Source organism: Cicer arietinum, chromosome 5, assembly GCF_000331145.2.
Source record: "Cicer arietinum cultivar CDC Frontier isolate Library 1 chromosome 5, Cicar.CDCFrontier_v2.0, whole genome shotgun sequence".
Classification (NCBI taxonomy): Eukaryota; Viridiplantae; Streptophyta; class Magnoliopsida; order Fabales; family Fabaceae; genus Cicer; species Cicer arietinum.
Genome location: NC_021164.2, coordinates 3859164 through 3874538, shown reverse-complemented (window position 1 = coordinate 3874538; position 15375 = coordinate 3859164). Strand labels below are relative to the sequence as shown.

Genomic DNA, 15375 nt, shown 5'->3' with positions numbered 1-15375 from the left:
AGACTTGCGAACAGGAATACGAGTGAACAAATACAATCACGAACAAAAAATCGAAGCAAAAATTAGAAACACAAGTGAACAAATTCGACGACAAACAAACTCAATCACAAAGAGTTACAAACAATGACAACTAAGAAACCACAAGCAAGAAATCATAAAGGGATTTCAAAAAATTTGCAAACCTAAACTCAAAGAAATTTAGGATTGTAACAAGCTGATAACATTTAAACACAATACTTTTAATGTATGCACACACAGATCTTATCTTAAAAGCTATAAATTTCAAGAAAACAGGTAAGCAAGTTCTGAAGTGTTCAGTATGGCTAATTCTAACTAGTTTCACACCACACATCAAATATCACGAAAGGTTATATGAGATTTAAAGTCCACACATTACCAAGCATGGTTGATCCACTCAATCCGGTAAAAACAATCAATATTTTTTGTGCATACGGAACGTGCTATGAGAGACTACCCAAGATTCAAGGATAAAAACACTAACAAGAAAAGATATACAGTAAGAGAATGAAAGGAAAAATATTCTAATAGCCAAGAGGGGCACTTAAAGCAGCCTTAGTTTCTAAAATTTCTGCCTCCTTTTGAATGATACTCTCCAAAACAGCTTCAGATGAGGTCAATTGATGGTTAAAATCTTCCATTTGTTGAGCTAAAATGTCAATCTTCAAACGCATCACTTCAACATCCTTGGTAACCTGTTTCTTGGAATCCAATAACTTTTGGAATACATCTTGAGAAAATTGCAAATCAGGAAACATAGCGCGCTTTTCGACACCATCCAACCAATCCTTATCAAAAGCACATCTGCGTACATCTTGTAATAACTCAACAAATTCATTTTGGCTTGAACCTAACACATCCAACACACTATTGGTTTGGAGGAATTTCAATAGCTCAGCTAGGCAGTTGTATGCATAACCCTTGTATCGGTTACTAAGTGAAGTGTCCCTTAAAAGAACTGAAGGATACTTAACAAGAAAGTCAGTCAACAAAGACAAGTTCTTGTAATCCAAATGCTTCTTGGAGACCAGTTCCTCAAGCTCCCATGTGACATGAGAAGGAGAACTTAAATCTTTCACTATTTGAGAAGGGTTCCCTAATAGAGAAGAAAAAATAAGTTAAGACTCTCCAAAGAACTAAAACAAAATGATTAAAAATAAAACTAAGGGAGTAAATACCTTTAGAAGGCATGGAAGGAGTCTGAAATGCAAGAGGCAAAGGAATGCTATTGCTTGGAGAGGGCTTAGATTTTGAAACTCTAAATTCATCATCCTTAGGAAACTGCTCCTCACTAGTTGAGGTTACTTTCACGACAACATCATCATTTAGAGAAACTGAACAAAAGGTGGAAGCGGAGAGAGTTCAACTTCAAAAATCAAAAGGGTGATGAGGTAACATAAGAAAATAAAATTTATCCAAAGAATCTTCACCTTGATCATCATTAGTCTTGGTAGTTCCCAAAGAGTCTCCAACATCAACATCTTGTTCCTACAAATATTCAAATAAACAAATGATATTAACATATCCAAAATATTAATTTTTATACGATTAGCCTCACTATATTAACAATATATATTTAGTTTGAAAGAGCCTGACTTTATCATAGAAAGAATAAAAAAAAACATAAGAATAAATTTTTAAAACCAATAGAACATGTTTGAAAACTTGGTTACATAGTATACACTCACCTTTGATGAACTGACTAATTCTAAATGAGTTGAGGGTGTTATTGTGTTGGCATTTGTTAATGCAGTTCCTTCTTCAACAAACTGCATAAAAATTAAAAGGAAGTTGAAATTGGTAGTATAATTCAATTCCTACATTATTAAGTCATAGAAATGGTAAACAGAGTTGCTGCAACAGTTTTTTCTGGCGTATAATCCTCTTGAATATTTTGGTCCTCTGTTTCTTTCAAACACTGTGTAGCAGGAAAATGTAAATAAGCCATAGTGTATTTTTAAGAAGTACTTGAAATAAAATATATTTATTTTTAGCTTTATATATGCACAATGAGGCGATTCTATATTTACATTATTTTCCCGAGAAGATTTGACGGTAGTATCAAATTCTCCAAGTGGATGTTGTTGGTTCATCAAACATTGTTGACTCGTTGAATGTTCATTCACCAACTCCTGTATTAAGAACAGAAGCATTAGTGATATGAAAGTATTAATAACATTCATTATCAAGTCATAGACTATTGAATGAGTTTTATGGAGAGGAATATCTAAGGAAATATGACATGGCCTGCAAATTACTATTGAATTTGTTGGTAATATTGCTACTGGTGGTATCTCTAAATCAGGATCATTTTCAACAAATTCATGCTCTGCTTCTGGTGTTTGTTTCATTTGTATCTGCACAAAAAACAGTATGCTTGATTCAAAGACATTGTCATGGTGATTGTATTCAAGTGTGAGTAGCTTAAATAAATAGAATGGTATTGACCTTTGAAGAAGAATAGCGTAATGCTGTTTCAACTTCCAACCCAACAGTAACAAAATATTTAGTGGTTTCTGCACTTGGATTTTCATTAACACTATCGCGACCATTGGACTCTTCTTGTAATTGTCGAAATAGACTCCGAAAGACTTCATATGTTTCATAATCTATAGAAAAGTATTATTAGATAGTAACTCATAAGCATAACATTTCCTCAGAAAAAAGAAAAAAAAAAAAGAAACTAAGCATAACAATAAAACCAACATGTTAACTAGAAGTAAAATTATTTATCTGTCTATGCCTAATAATTAAAATTTTACTGCTATCATAAAGCTTCTATAAGTAAGTATATAGGTAACTCTAAGTGCTCTTGCATTTCAAAAAACACTTATTCATGCACATTTCTACTTTAGATCCTTCAATTGGTTATATTCTTCAACCAACTAGTTTAATTTTTTAAATATCAAAATACATATAAATGGTTGGTAAAAATAAAACAAATGACTATATGACATCTTTGACAATGTCGTAATATTTTTTGAAAAAGCTATACCTAGAGAGACGTGTATATTCTCTCCTAGTACTTGGTAAGAAATGAAGAGGGAAAAAGTTAGAGAAAAAATTCTCAAGAAAATTTTGACAAATGTATCTAGAAAGTCAGCCATTAATCAAGTAAGTATATATTCAGATAAACAATTAAAATCACAAACACACATATATATGTGTAAAACCCAAACTATGTGCATCTCGGTCAACTTGAGAAAGTATATTTTCAGATAAAAAGTGACATACATTTGTTTCTATTGTAAAGAACTTAGTGGTAGTGCGCAACTATCTATACACACATTTATAAATTCATAGAAGAATTACAAGAAATAAACACAACTGTCAAAATATTTTATAAACATTGCATGATATGTAATTAAGTAAAACCAACATGTAATAATGGTTTTAAAAAATATTGGTTATAGTGTGTACCTGTACTGTTTAAGAAAAAGTGATAAACTTCAACCATGTCATAGGGAGTATATGCTGAAGTCAAAGAGAGTTTTTGACAATTTTGTATAAAACGATTTTTTGCTGTCTGAAATTGAATTCCTTGGGTGAAGAAGAGGCTTGGTAGTTTGTCAAATACTACAAAATTTAGTTTTGGAATCTTGACTTTTTGATCACCTTCACTTTTGAATATTTCCTCCAGTTCATCTGCTTCTCTTATAATTAGCACCTCTAGCTCAAGAAACTCTTTACACATCGAGACCGGAAAGACATATTTCAACTTGCAGCACTTTACTACAACAAGTACTTTTAGCTTTGGGAAGGAATTCGACATGTTTTGATTCTGCAAATCATCTTCAATGATATGCTTCAACTCCTTGCATTCTTCTATTCTTAGATCAACCAATTTTGATAGGCATCTTAAACTAGAAGTGGAGAAAACTACTTCCAATATTTCACATCGCACGATTATTATCTTTGTAAGGTTTTTCAGGGAAAAAGAATTTTTGGGTCCCCCAAAAAGGTAATTCATATCATGCATATCAGATAACTCAATCTTTTGCAACCCTAAGTTCAGTGGTTGTCCATCCATTTCATCGAAACAAAATATATTTTCTGCTTTGGAGTTATTTACCATGAGACTCTCCAAAGCAATAAAATGTTTCACACTCAATTCCTACATGTACACAAAATAAATTAGTTGTATCATAATAACATTTCTGAAATTCAATAAAAAAAGACATTTTTAAAATTAAATAAGATCACATTTTAGATTATATTCTTAAATTATAGAAAAGTAAAGGGGAAAATACACTTCCATCTTATAAAAGAACTATACATTGAAGAATGATTTGTCAAGTTAGTCAGATATTTTCTAGGTTTAATTATTTTTATATGAAATGATGTAAAAAATGTATATTCGTTATTAAAATAGAAAAATAAACATTTTCATAAAATAGTTAAACAGACACAGAAGTTGGGAAAATAAACATTTTCATCAAAGCCTTCGGAACATCTTGAGGTGAGGCTATTGAGTGATTATGTTATAATTTTTTCAAAACAGAAAAAGAGATATATAAATCCTGGAATGCCAAAAATATTCTAATCAATTACTATAAAAAATGTCACAAGAATAACTGACATAACCACAGAATACAGAGATATATTATGCCACAATCTATTTCCTAGAGATACATTCTAAAGTATCAACACACTACTCAAAAAACAAGCATTTGTGAGACTATAGATCTTGCTTGGAACTATTTTCAAACTACTATCTTAATACGTTTCACCAACACCGCAGAAACATTGATTCTATTGGAACAAATGTGACATTCTCGTTTCAAGTTTTTTCCACTAAGTAGTTATCAAGTGCAATCCAATAACATTCTTCGAGTAAGATTGAAGTCATTGATTAATTTGGCAAACAAAAAATATATAAGAAAAAAGGATACCTTCATGATTGTACTGTCTTGAGATTTTGAAACCGAATGAAAAATGAAATCACCAATAGATTTGATATCAACTCGGGAGCATTTTTTTAGTTCAAGTACTTTCAAATTTGGAAATGTTGTGCAATATTGTTTGGGACACATGGCGACTAAACTTGGCAAATTGCGAAGAATGAGATTTTGCAATGCTGGAAGATGAAGGTGAATCTCAGTTTGGTTTTGATGGTCAATAGTGTATTGTCCAAATATGTATTCCAATTTCATGCAATCTTCAACGTAGAGCCTTTTCAATGTAGGGAAGACATTGCCCCAATTATTGCCACTACTGTCATGATCTCCGGTGTCTATCACTATGTGCTTCAATTCATCACAGTTCGTAATTGTCAAAGTTTCCAACATTCTTGGAGCAACAGATAGGATAAACACCGATTTTATCTTCAAAAAATGAGACAGCACAATCTCTTTAATATTGCACATGATATGTGGTTGTACCAAAAGACATTGAGTACGTTCCCATATATGAAGATTGTGTGAATTTGATACCTGTAATGTAATCCCAATGTAAAGGAACTAAAAATCAAACTAAACATTCCTTACATGTGCATACAACTTATGTAAATGCCAACATATAAGTTATAATGTTTCTTTTTTAAGTCCTAAAGATAGGCTTACATTATCTATAATAAATTTAGTGCATCAAATGTTTGAAACACTTCAAATAATATTTATTCAACTTCTAATAGCAATCTTTAAGTTTGGGATGTTAAATATGCACAAAAACTATCAAATAATATACAAGATACACATTAAAAAGATAAAGTATCAAAATATAACAGAAAAAGGTGAGAGGGTTACCGATGCGATTGAGTAGTCCTGTGGTTGATCCCCAGAAACCAATGGAATTCTAGTTGTTGACGAACTCCCAAATTTATCACCATGACAACATATATAAGTCCAAGAGAAGATATTGCATTTGATAGGGTCCAATTGTATTTGTTCCTTGAAACCATCTCTGGGAGTGGAATATGACTCATTCACAGGCGAAGACATGGAATCATAGCATTTTGGAAAAAAGTCTATGAAATTTGGTAATTGACAGAGCAGCATTTTTTTTAGTGACTTGAGTTCAACATGTTGGTATTGGCTAAATATGTATTTCAGCTCATCACATTTTCTTATTAAGATAGCTTCTAGTACTGGAAAATCTTGAGAAGAGAGGAAGGGAAGTATCGATTCTAATCGGTGACATCCCTCAATATCAAGAACTTTTAATTTTGGAAAAATCGAGCCATGCCTCTTGTTATCATTATCACCAACATCTATTTCTTCTCTTGATTCCTCCTCTCTTTTTACATCTATTATGTTTTTCAATTCCTCACATTCAGATATTTCCAATTTCTCTAGCTGCACCAGATTCCAAGACATCAATGGAAATAGGGAAACCAACATTGGGCATTTCTCCAGTATCAAGGTCTTCAGATTGCAGAGATTTAGCGTGCAATTAAACAATCTTTTAAATTTTTTACACTGCTTCATTGATAGCATCTCTAAATTCTTCAAAGAGTCAAAGGATAAGGAACCATTGAATAGTTCTTCCAAATTTTCCATCGTATCCAATTCTAGTACAACCAACTTGGACAAAAGACTTGGTACTTGAGAACCAATAGAGTCAATGAGACACTGTAACTGTGAAATACAACTCAAGCGAAGCTCAACAAGATCATCCATACCTTGACCTATAGGAACAATCTCAGGCATGAGATTTCTCCATCCCCTCTTAATTCCTATTAGTCGAAGAAACTCTGTTGTTCGCATGAAATACTTGAACGTTGCTTCTGAAAAAACAGATGCATCATCACTAGCACAAAAACTCAAATACCTTGATTGTGAATAATTCATTATATCCCAGTTGTTACAAATACGATACCTTTGCAACTCAGGTATGGCTATTTCTCGACAAAAACCGTTAAAACTCTCTATGAAATATAACTCTTCAAGTGATGAGCATTTTTCAATGACCTCAAATGGATTATTCCTTCGAATTTCACAATTATCCAAGTTCAACAATTTAAATTTTCCCAATTTTGTAATTTCGAATGGCAATTCATTGATTGTGCAGGACACCAAATCAAGAGTCTCAAGACTTTCCAGCTTTCCCAAAACAGAGATGTCACCTAAATCCACTTTATCAACCAACAAAGATCGAATATTCGTCAATGACTGAATTGATTGTGGTAATGATAGAGGTTGTTCTTCATTACCTGTAAAGTATAAAACTCGAAGCTTGACAATATTTTTAAAAAAAGAATTTGGGACTTCCATACATTTATGGCTTTCATCTCTATCTATATCGACAATTAGAATCTCAAGTTTTGAACACTCAAATTTACAAGAAAACAAATCCATGTCCTTCCCTTCACATAATAAATATTTAATATTTATTTCTTTTTGAACCAATAACTTTTGATCTTTGATAGATAAATTTACACCCCGAATCTCTTTGTTCGCTATCCATTGAGCCGCATCACGAACTAAATCATGCATTTTTACATGTCTTTCACCGACATCCAACAACAAACAAGAATCTATGAGTTTATTTTTGGCAACAACTACTTGGTTTCGAGTATCATCGTAGCGGCCATAATCTTCCCCAAAAAGGCCCGTTCCAATGCCAAGTCTAGTTAGAATTTCAACAGAAATTTCTTTATCTTCTGGGAATATAGAAGATAAGAGGAACAATCGCTTGGCTTTTTCATCCTTCATATAATCATAGCTAAACTTCAAACATTTATAAATTCCAATTTGATAGGGTCCAATTGTATTTGTTCCTTGAAACCATCTCTGGGAGTGGAATATGACTCATTCACAGGCGAAGACATGGAATCATAGCATTTTGGAAAAAAGTCTATGAAATTTGGTAATTGACAGAGCAGCATTTTTTTTAGTGACTTGAGTTCAACATGTTGGTATTGGCTAAATATGTATTTCAGCTCATCACATTTTCTTATTAAGATAGCTTCTAGTACTGGAAAATCTTGAGAAGAGAGGAAGGGAAGTATCGATTCTAATCGGTGACATCCCTCAATATCAAGAACTTTTAATTTTGGAAAAATCGAGCCATGCCTCTTGTTATCATTATCACCAACATCTATTTCTTCTCTTGATTCCTCCTCTCTTTTTACATCTATTATGTTTTTCAATTCCTCACATTCAGATATTTCCAATTTCTCTAGCTGCACCAGATTCCAAGACATCAATGGAAATAGGGAAACCAACATTGGGCATTTCTCCAGTATCAAGGTCTTCAGATTGCAGAGATTTAGCGTGCAATTAAACAATCTTTTAAATTTTTTACACTGCTTCATTGATAGCATCTCTAAATTCTTCAAAGAGTCAAAGGATAAGGAACCATTGAATAGTTCTTCCAAATTTTCCATCGTATCCAATTCTAGTACAACCAACTTGGACAAAAGACTTGGTACTTGAGAACCAATAGAGTCAATGAGACACTGTAACTGTGAAATACAACTCAAGCGAAGCTCAACAAGATCATCCATACCTTGACCTATAGGAACAATCTCAGGCATGAGATTTCTCCATCCCCTCTTAATTCCTATTAGTCGAAGAAACTCTGTTGTTCGCATGAAATACTTGAACGTTGCTTCTGAAAAAACAGATGCATCATCACTAGCACAAAAACTCAAATACCTTGATTGTGAATAATTCATTATATCCCAGTTGTTACAAATACGATACCTTTGCAACTCAGGTATGGCTATTTCTCGACAAAAACCGTTAAAACTCTCTATGAAATATAACTCTTCAAGTGATGAGCATTTTTCAATGACCTCAAATGGATTATTCCTTCGAATTTCACAATTATCCAAGTTCAACAATTTAAATTTTCCCAATTTTGTAATTTCGAATGGCAATTCATTGATTGTGCAGGACACCAAATCAAGAGTCTCAAGACTTTCCAGCTTTCCCAAAACAGAGATGTCACCTAAATCCACTTTATCAACCAACAAAGATCGAATATTCGTCAATGACTGAATTGATTGTGGTAATGATAGAGGTTGTTCTTCATTACCTGTAAAGTATAAAACTCGAAGCTTGACAATATTTTTAAAAAAAGAATTTGGGACTTCCATACATTTATGGCTTTCATCTCTATCTATATCGACAATTAGAATCTCAAGTTTTGAACACTCAAATTTACAAGAAAACAAATCCATGTCCTTCCCTTCACATAATAAATATTTAATATTTATTTCTTTTTGAACCAATAACTTTTGATCTTTGATAGATAAATTTACACCCCGAATCTCTTTGTTCGCTATCCATTGAGCCGCATCACGAACTAAATCATGCATTTTTACATGTCTTTCACCGACATCCAACAACAAACAAGAATCTATGAGTTTATTTTTGGCAACAACTACTTGGTTTCGAGTATCATCGTAGCGGCCATAATCTTCCCCAAAAAGGCCCGTTCCAATGCCAAGTCTAGTTAGAATTTCAACAGAAATTTCTTTATCTTCTGGGAATATAGAAGATAAGAGGAACAATCGCTTGGCTTTTTCATCCTTCATATAATCATAGCTAAACTTCAAACATTTATAAATTCCAGCCATATCTTCATCAACACCATGCATGGACACAGGCTTCTTCAAGGATTTCAAGGTCGCATCCCACTCATGCTTGCGAAGTTGTTGGCCCTTTAAACTGCTGGCAATGACTGCAATTGCAACTGGTAATCCTTTGCATTCCTTAGTAATTTTTTGTCCCTTACTGATCAAATTTTTTGAAGAACTATTGTTTATACCGACATACCTTTTGAACATGATCCATGCGTCTTCGTCAGATAAAATCTCCAATTCAATTTTCTTATCACAACTCATTTTATTTAATATTCGTTTACTGCGTGTGGTTATAAGAACTTTGCAACCTTTGTGATTGTCTCGTTTTGGAATTCCTATTACATCAAAATCAAGAGGGGGGTCTCGATCCCACACATCATCCATTATTATAAGAATTTTCTCACCATTTGTTAATCTGCTCCAGAGTTTTTTGGGTCGATCTGAGTCGTTACAGTTCTCCAATTTCAATCCTAAAGGTCCAGCAATATCATCTTGAATCTTTTTTATATCAGGAGTAAATGACACTGTTGTATCAATGACATGTGCGAATTGTTCAGATTTCTTTAGTTCTTTACCCAATTCTTTGGCCAATGTAGTTTTTCCAGTTCCCCCCATCCCTTGCAATCCGGTTATATAGTTCTTGTCATCTTTTAGTGCATCAAACAGCTCTTTGTATTTTGACTCTCTGCCTTCAAAACGAATGTAATCTTCGGATGAATAACGTTCAACATCTGGAAGACGGCGAGGGAGTTCAATGTTTTCAAGTTTCTCTCCCTTTTCTGTTAATCGTTTAATCTCCTCCATCTTATTTGCCAACTGTTTTCCCCTTTTATATCGCCATATGCAATCAGGACAAAATCCAAAAAAACATGTTTGTTTTGTTTTGATGTCCTCTTGAATGAGCTTTTCAACTTCGTCTTCCCAGAAACGAACATTGGCTCGAATATCTTCATCTCTTCCTGTTGCCACTTTAGCACGTTGCTCCAAAGTTTTTCTTTCTACTTCCAACCTAGATTTTTCTTCTTCGAATTCCTTAGCAATGCATGTGAAGCAAAATACATGACGTGATTCTGCTATTACCCCATTTATCAATTTCTCCACATATGTCTTCGCCAAATCAGTCAAGCAACTCACCATCTAAATCAATTTCAATAGAGCAAAGTTAGCCATTAATGTTAAACAAAGCTTCAATTTGACATTATTTAGTTTTGACTTGAAGTTCAGCGACAAACAAATAAATAATGAAAGGTACGATGACCAAAATAAGTAGTTTAATTATAAAAAAAGTAGTTTAATTATAGATGTAGTTATTTATGTTGGCTTTTTCTATTTTGGTAGTTTTGCGGTCAGTTAAATAGTTAGTTACTATGCTTGATCTCAAGCACACATATATACTTTATTGTGTAATGTAAATGAAAATGGTTGATTGGTAGTAAATCTGATTCTCTGAACACAATGTTCATATTCTTTCTGTACATGAAGATTTTCTACATTGACAGACTTAGTCTGAAAATTTGAACTTGATGACACTTTTCATCAAAGAAATTTTTTAGTTTATTCATAAATCTATTGGAGAAAGATCAAGCAAACTTTCTAGTCAATCTCTTTGTTTAAGATATTTCTAACATATTTACACATATACCACTGCATCTTTGAAAACTGTAAACAAGCAACTTATGACAAATGATCGTGTAGCCAGGAGCAGTGCAGATTGAGAATGTAAATAATTTACAGACAGAAAAACTGAAAATGTAAACAGAATAAAGGTAACCAACCATGAATATGTTTTTTACCTTGTTTTCCAACAGATTTACAAATAACCACTTTCAGCACATGCTCAAGTCTTGTGAACAATTTTCTCTATTTCTCCAATCTGCTGAGAGAATAAAGTAATGATCAATGCAATTGAAGTTCTGCAGTAAACAAAAGCAGCAGAGACTAAACATTTCTACGAAAACAGTGAGAAAGAAGAAGATGAGTGAAATTATGAAGAATCAACCATCAGTCACGCTGGTGGTAGCTTGATAACAACTCCACCGTTAGAAGATCAGCAATTGAATGCGGAAATTGAATTCGAAATTGAGTAATTAGTAGGTTGGTCTTGTTTTATTTCAAACACATGAAATTTTAAACCCTTGTAATAAGGGCATAAGATACGAATGACCCTCTTTTACAGATAATTCTTTGTCCCAAGTAGACCCATAATATTTTTATTTGTATCAATGATGTTGACTGTGCGACTTTTTATTTTTATAAACTAAATAACCTTAGGGTTTGAAGAACTGAAAAATGCAGAACCAGTAAATGTCATAAGGTTTCTTTGTCTCTTCACACTCTGCAATGGCCATGACTTCTTCATTCTCCAACATGTTATTTCTCTCTACCCGCCCAAAAAAGATTACTCTTCTTCTACTCTTTCACTACAACCAACTCTTACCATCATTTTTCACCATCCACATTCTCATTCCAACCTATTCACTTCCTCAAGTGCTCCCATTTTCACACCTCAAACAACAACTGCCATTTATGCAACCAAAAACGACGGAGGTGGAGGTGAAGACGATAATGGTGATGGTGAATCTGAGGATAGGGATTGAAACAGAGAAAAAGCGTTGATTGAAGTACCTTCCCCAAAATCTCATCATACGAGATCGAGACAGAGATAGATCTGAGTTTTTGAGTAAAGGTTTGGTGATGAATTTAGGTGGAAGAAACAGATGATGATGCATCTGAGATTATACCAATTGTAATGAAGTTAATGGAAGAAACTGAGAAACTCAAGAAAGAGAATAAAGCACAGAAGAATGAACTCAAGCACAAAAAGTTTAATAAAAGGAAACTATGAGAATGTCTTATTACCTGATTTTGAGTACTTCCAGTGCATACCAGCTCAAGTTGTATGAACAATCTTCCCCTTTCTTCTATCTGCAGTATCTAGCATCAAGAGAATAAGGTAATGATCACTGCAATTCAAGTTCTGCAGAAAACAAAAGCAGTAGAGACTATAACAGCTGTTATCCTTTTTCTTTTTTGGTTTCTTGCTACTGTATAAAGGTTCAAAGCATTATTTAAAGGGTTGTATTTTAACAGCTAGCTAGGAAATATTTAAAGGTTCAATTATTGATCCATAAAGCCTATACTCAACATGCAAATACCGAAATTGTTAGACTGAATATCATGTCCCGAGTTCAAATCCGAAATCTCGCAGTTGAATGCAAATTTCTTTACCATTTCATAGGTTCAATAATTTGTCTCACTCTCAAGTTCGTATTCGTAATGCACTCATTTCAAAGTGTAAAGAAAACCAATGGACATGATTTGCCGTGAAAGTTAGTATAAATAATCATTTTTATTAACAAGTGTACACATTTTAAATGATAGATATAGAGAACAAAACTGTAGTGGGGAAATTAAAATATTTGGTAGCACAGGGATCTATATAATGAAGAAATTACAAAATGATACAATAAATTAAAAAATAATAATAGCATTGTCCTTTCCTATTTGAAATCATGATTCTCGGTTTGGGGAGGAAGATAGGAATTGGAGTAATAAAGAATGTGTTGGTTCAATTCCATCCTCTAACAAAATTAATAATAAGTAACTAATAACATTGGAAACTAAAGAGATATTTTTCAACAAAATCCAAAATTAGAAACACTCACAATTTATTCGTTGATATATGAGTTAAACTAGAAGGTTATGTATGATCTACACATTACACGCACAGTTACTAGTTAGTTCCAATTAATAACACGCTATTAATGTGAACGGTGATTATCGAATCCAATCCAATCCAACGGCAACTGTATCTTTTGGAAGAATGAAGAATACCTTGTTGGATTTGAATTTATTTGGGAGATTGCAGATTTCGGCGTCCATGAAATCAACAGTTTGAGCGATCAACAACAGCTCCATTGCCATTGCCATTGCCATCTGATTTCGAGCTACTACTTCTATTTCTCTTTCAATTCAAATAACGGCTTTTACTTATTTTGCCAAATCAAAGCACAAAAATTAACTATTGTACCTTTATATTGCAATGCCATTACTTTTCTGTGAACACTTTATGTAATAAAATAATTATTTAATTTATGTCAAAAAAAAAATTTATAGTGGTTGTTAATATAAAAAATAACTATTTTTAAATTCGTATGTATTATATAAAATTTTACACTATTAATAAAAAAAATTACATGAAAAATATATTATAAAAGTAAAGGGACGTGCAGATTATCTCCTCCACCAAATAAAAAATCAGATCTCATAACGATCCATGGGTAGGAATCCATGAAAAAAAGAAACCTCTTCCTATCTATAAAGAAGCATTTAAAATCCTCAATAAAGAAAAGCTCTTGCCATCTATTGACCCTACTCTTGTTACTTGGTCACTATTGTAAACCTTTAAACCCACCAAAAAATACCAAAGAAATCCCTTGTTTTATGTTCTCAGCTTCAACATCAGAATATGACCAACAATTCTCTGCTCTAGATAGAAAAACTCAAACAAGAAAAGCTCTTATCACCTAATGACCCTACTCTTGTTACTTGTCACTATTGTAAACCTTTAAACCCTCCAAAGAATACCAAACTAATCCCTTGTTTTATGTTCTTAGCTTCAACATCAGAATATAACCAACAATTCTCTGCTCTAGATAGAAAAGTGGACCCAATCACAAACAGATCATCCAAACCTTTCATACAACCCAATGAAGTCCAACCTGATTGAAAACTTAAACCTCTAACCAAGTGCAGGAAGTTCTAAATTGCTAATCACAAAACATGGTCGCTCAAAATGAGACTCTCCAGAATCTAGACAGAAAGTGAATAAGATTACTAAAAATATAGACGAAACAGATGAAAATCTCAAAGTTTTGTCTCAAAAAATGCAAAAACACTATAAAACCTTAAAAACTCAAGTCTCTCAGTTGGATCATGACTTAAGAAAGATGTTAGAAGAAAAAACTTTTGGCCAAGATTTTGACCGAAAGGAAAGAGAAATAAAAAAGTTACAAAGCCAAGTGAAAGAGATTGATTATTTCTTCAGAGCTTCCAAAGAAGAAAAACCTAAACTTGTTGAAGATCTTTTCTTTAACCCTCTTAATTTTCCTACTTATTTCACACGACCAGAAAAGTCATCTCATCTGTACCCTACCTATGCTTCATCACCACCAGATTATGCCAAATACATATCCTCAATTTATAAACAAAAATCTAACAGAACTACAAAAACCTCAATTCCAGGTCCAAGGAAAAGACTTGCTTAAGTGTATCATCCTCTAACTCCCAAGATGTTCCTGAAACACCTCCTCCAAAATTCCCAAAGGAAGAAATTCCTGATAAAAGTTTCTAAGCCATGACAATCACAGAAAACCATGAATTCCCACAAGAAAATGATTCTCTTGCACAATTCTCAAGAAAAAAGTGATGATTCCTCTTCCTTTGAGAAAAATGATTCTTCCAAAGATACCTCTGATTCTTTTTCATCACTACCAGAACAAGAATCAGAATCTTAAAGGAATTACATGAACATTTCTAGACTTTTTATAGTGAATGTAAAAGAGGAAGGATCCATTTATGAAGAATCACTTGAAGAAAACCCAGTCTCTGCAAAAATAAAAATAAATAGTGGAGTTTGGTTCACGCTTGATGATATACCACCCTGGAGAAAGAGACTCGTTGAATTTGGTGTCTGGTTTGACACTCAGATGATGAAAACAGGTGCAGACGCTTATAAGATCACTGAAGAATTTTGATGGAGAATGACAGGCACGTTGAAGGAATGGTACCATAATCTTGGTACATTCAAACAAGATGAATTACACATA

General features: G+C 33.0%; 2 protein-coding genes across 3 annotated transcripts; both read right to left on the bottom strand.

Moving 5' to 3' along the window:
- Nucleotides 1-358: 358 nt before the first annotated feature.
- Nucleotides 359-7702, bottom strand: LOC101504500 (uncharacterized). Of its 2 annotated transcripts, XM_027334782.2 has the most exons (10): nucleotides 5763-7702; nucleotides 4911-5450; nucleotides 3439-4132; nucleotides 2467-2627; nucleotides 2277-2375; nucleotides 2049-2150; nucleotides 1707-1787; nucleotides 1449-1506; nucleotides 1197-1352; nucleotides 359-1114 (listed from the first exon to the last, which is right to left on the bottom strand). In XM_027334782.2, the coding sequence occupies exons 1-10, from the start codon at nucleotides 7668-7670 to the stop codon at nucleotides 543-545; spliced, it is 4371 nt and encodes a 1456-aa protein (XP_027190583.2). In that variant the 5' UTR covers nucleotides 7671-7702; the 3' UTR covers nucleotides 359-542. The 2 variants fall into 2 exon arrangements, with proteins under 2 accessions (XP_027190583.2, XP_073225011.1); XM_073368910.1 differs by lacking the exons at nucleotides 359-1114; nucleotides 1197-1352; nucleotides 1449-1506 and having other exon boundaries at nucleotides 1713-1936.
- Nucleotides 7688-13566, bottom strand: LOC140920336 (disease resistance protein UNI-like). Its single transcript, XM_073368592.1, has 4 exons — nucleotides 13382-13566; nucleotides 12407-12524; nucleotides 11341-11420; nucleotides 7688-10684 (listed from the first exon to the last, which is right to left on the bottom strand). The coding sequence occupies exon 4, from the start codon at nucleotides 10682-10684 to the stop codon at nucleotides 7688-7690; it is 2997 nt and encodes a 998-aa protein (XP_073224693.1). The 5' UTR covers nucleotides 11341-11420; nucleotides 12407-12524; nucleotides 13382-13566.
- Nucleotides 13567-15375: the final 1809 nt, after the last annotated feature.

What these genes read in the sequence shown, in the direction of transcription:
- LOC101504500 (XM_027334782.2), bottom strand. Translation starts at nt 7,670, where the DNA reads ATGAAGGATGAAAAAGCCAAGCGATTGTTCCTCTTATCTTCTATATTC. An exon ending in AATTAGTCAGTTCATCAAAG is followed by an intron (nt 1,507 to 1,706) that starts GTGAGTGTATAC and finishes GAATATTTGTAG; the next exon opens with GAACAAGATGTTGATGTTGG. An exon ending in CAAGACTAATGATGATCAAG is followed by an intron (nt 1,353 to 1,448) that starts GTGAAGATTCTT and finishes CCTTTTGTTCAG; the next exon opens with TTTCTCTAAATGATGATGTT.
- LOC140920336 (XM_073368592.1), bottom strand. Translation starts at nt 10,684, where the DNA reads ATGGTGAGTTGCTTGACTGATTTGGCGAAGACATATGTGGAGAAATTG.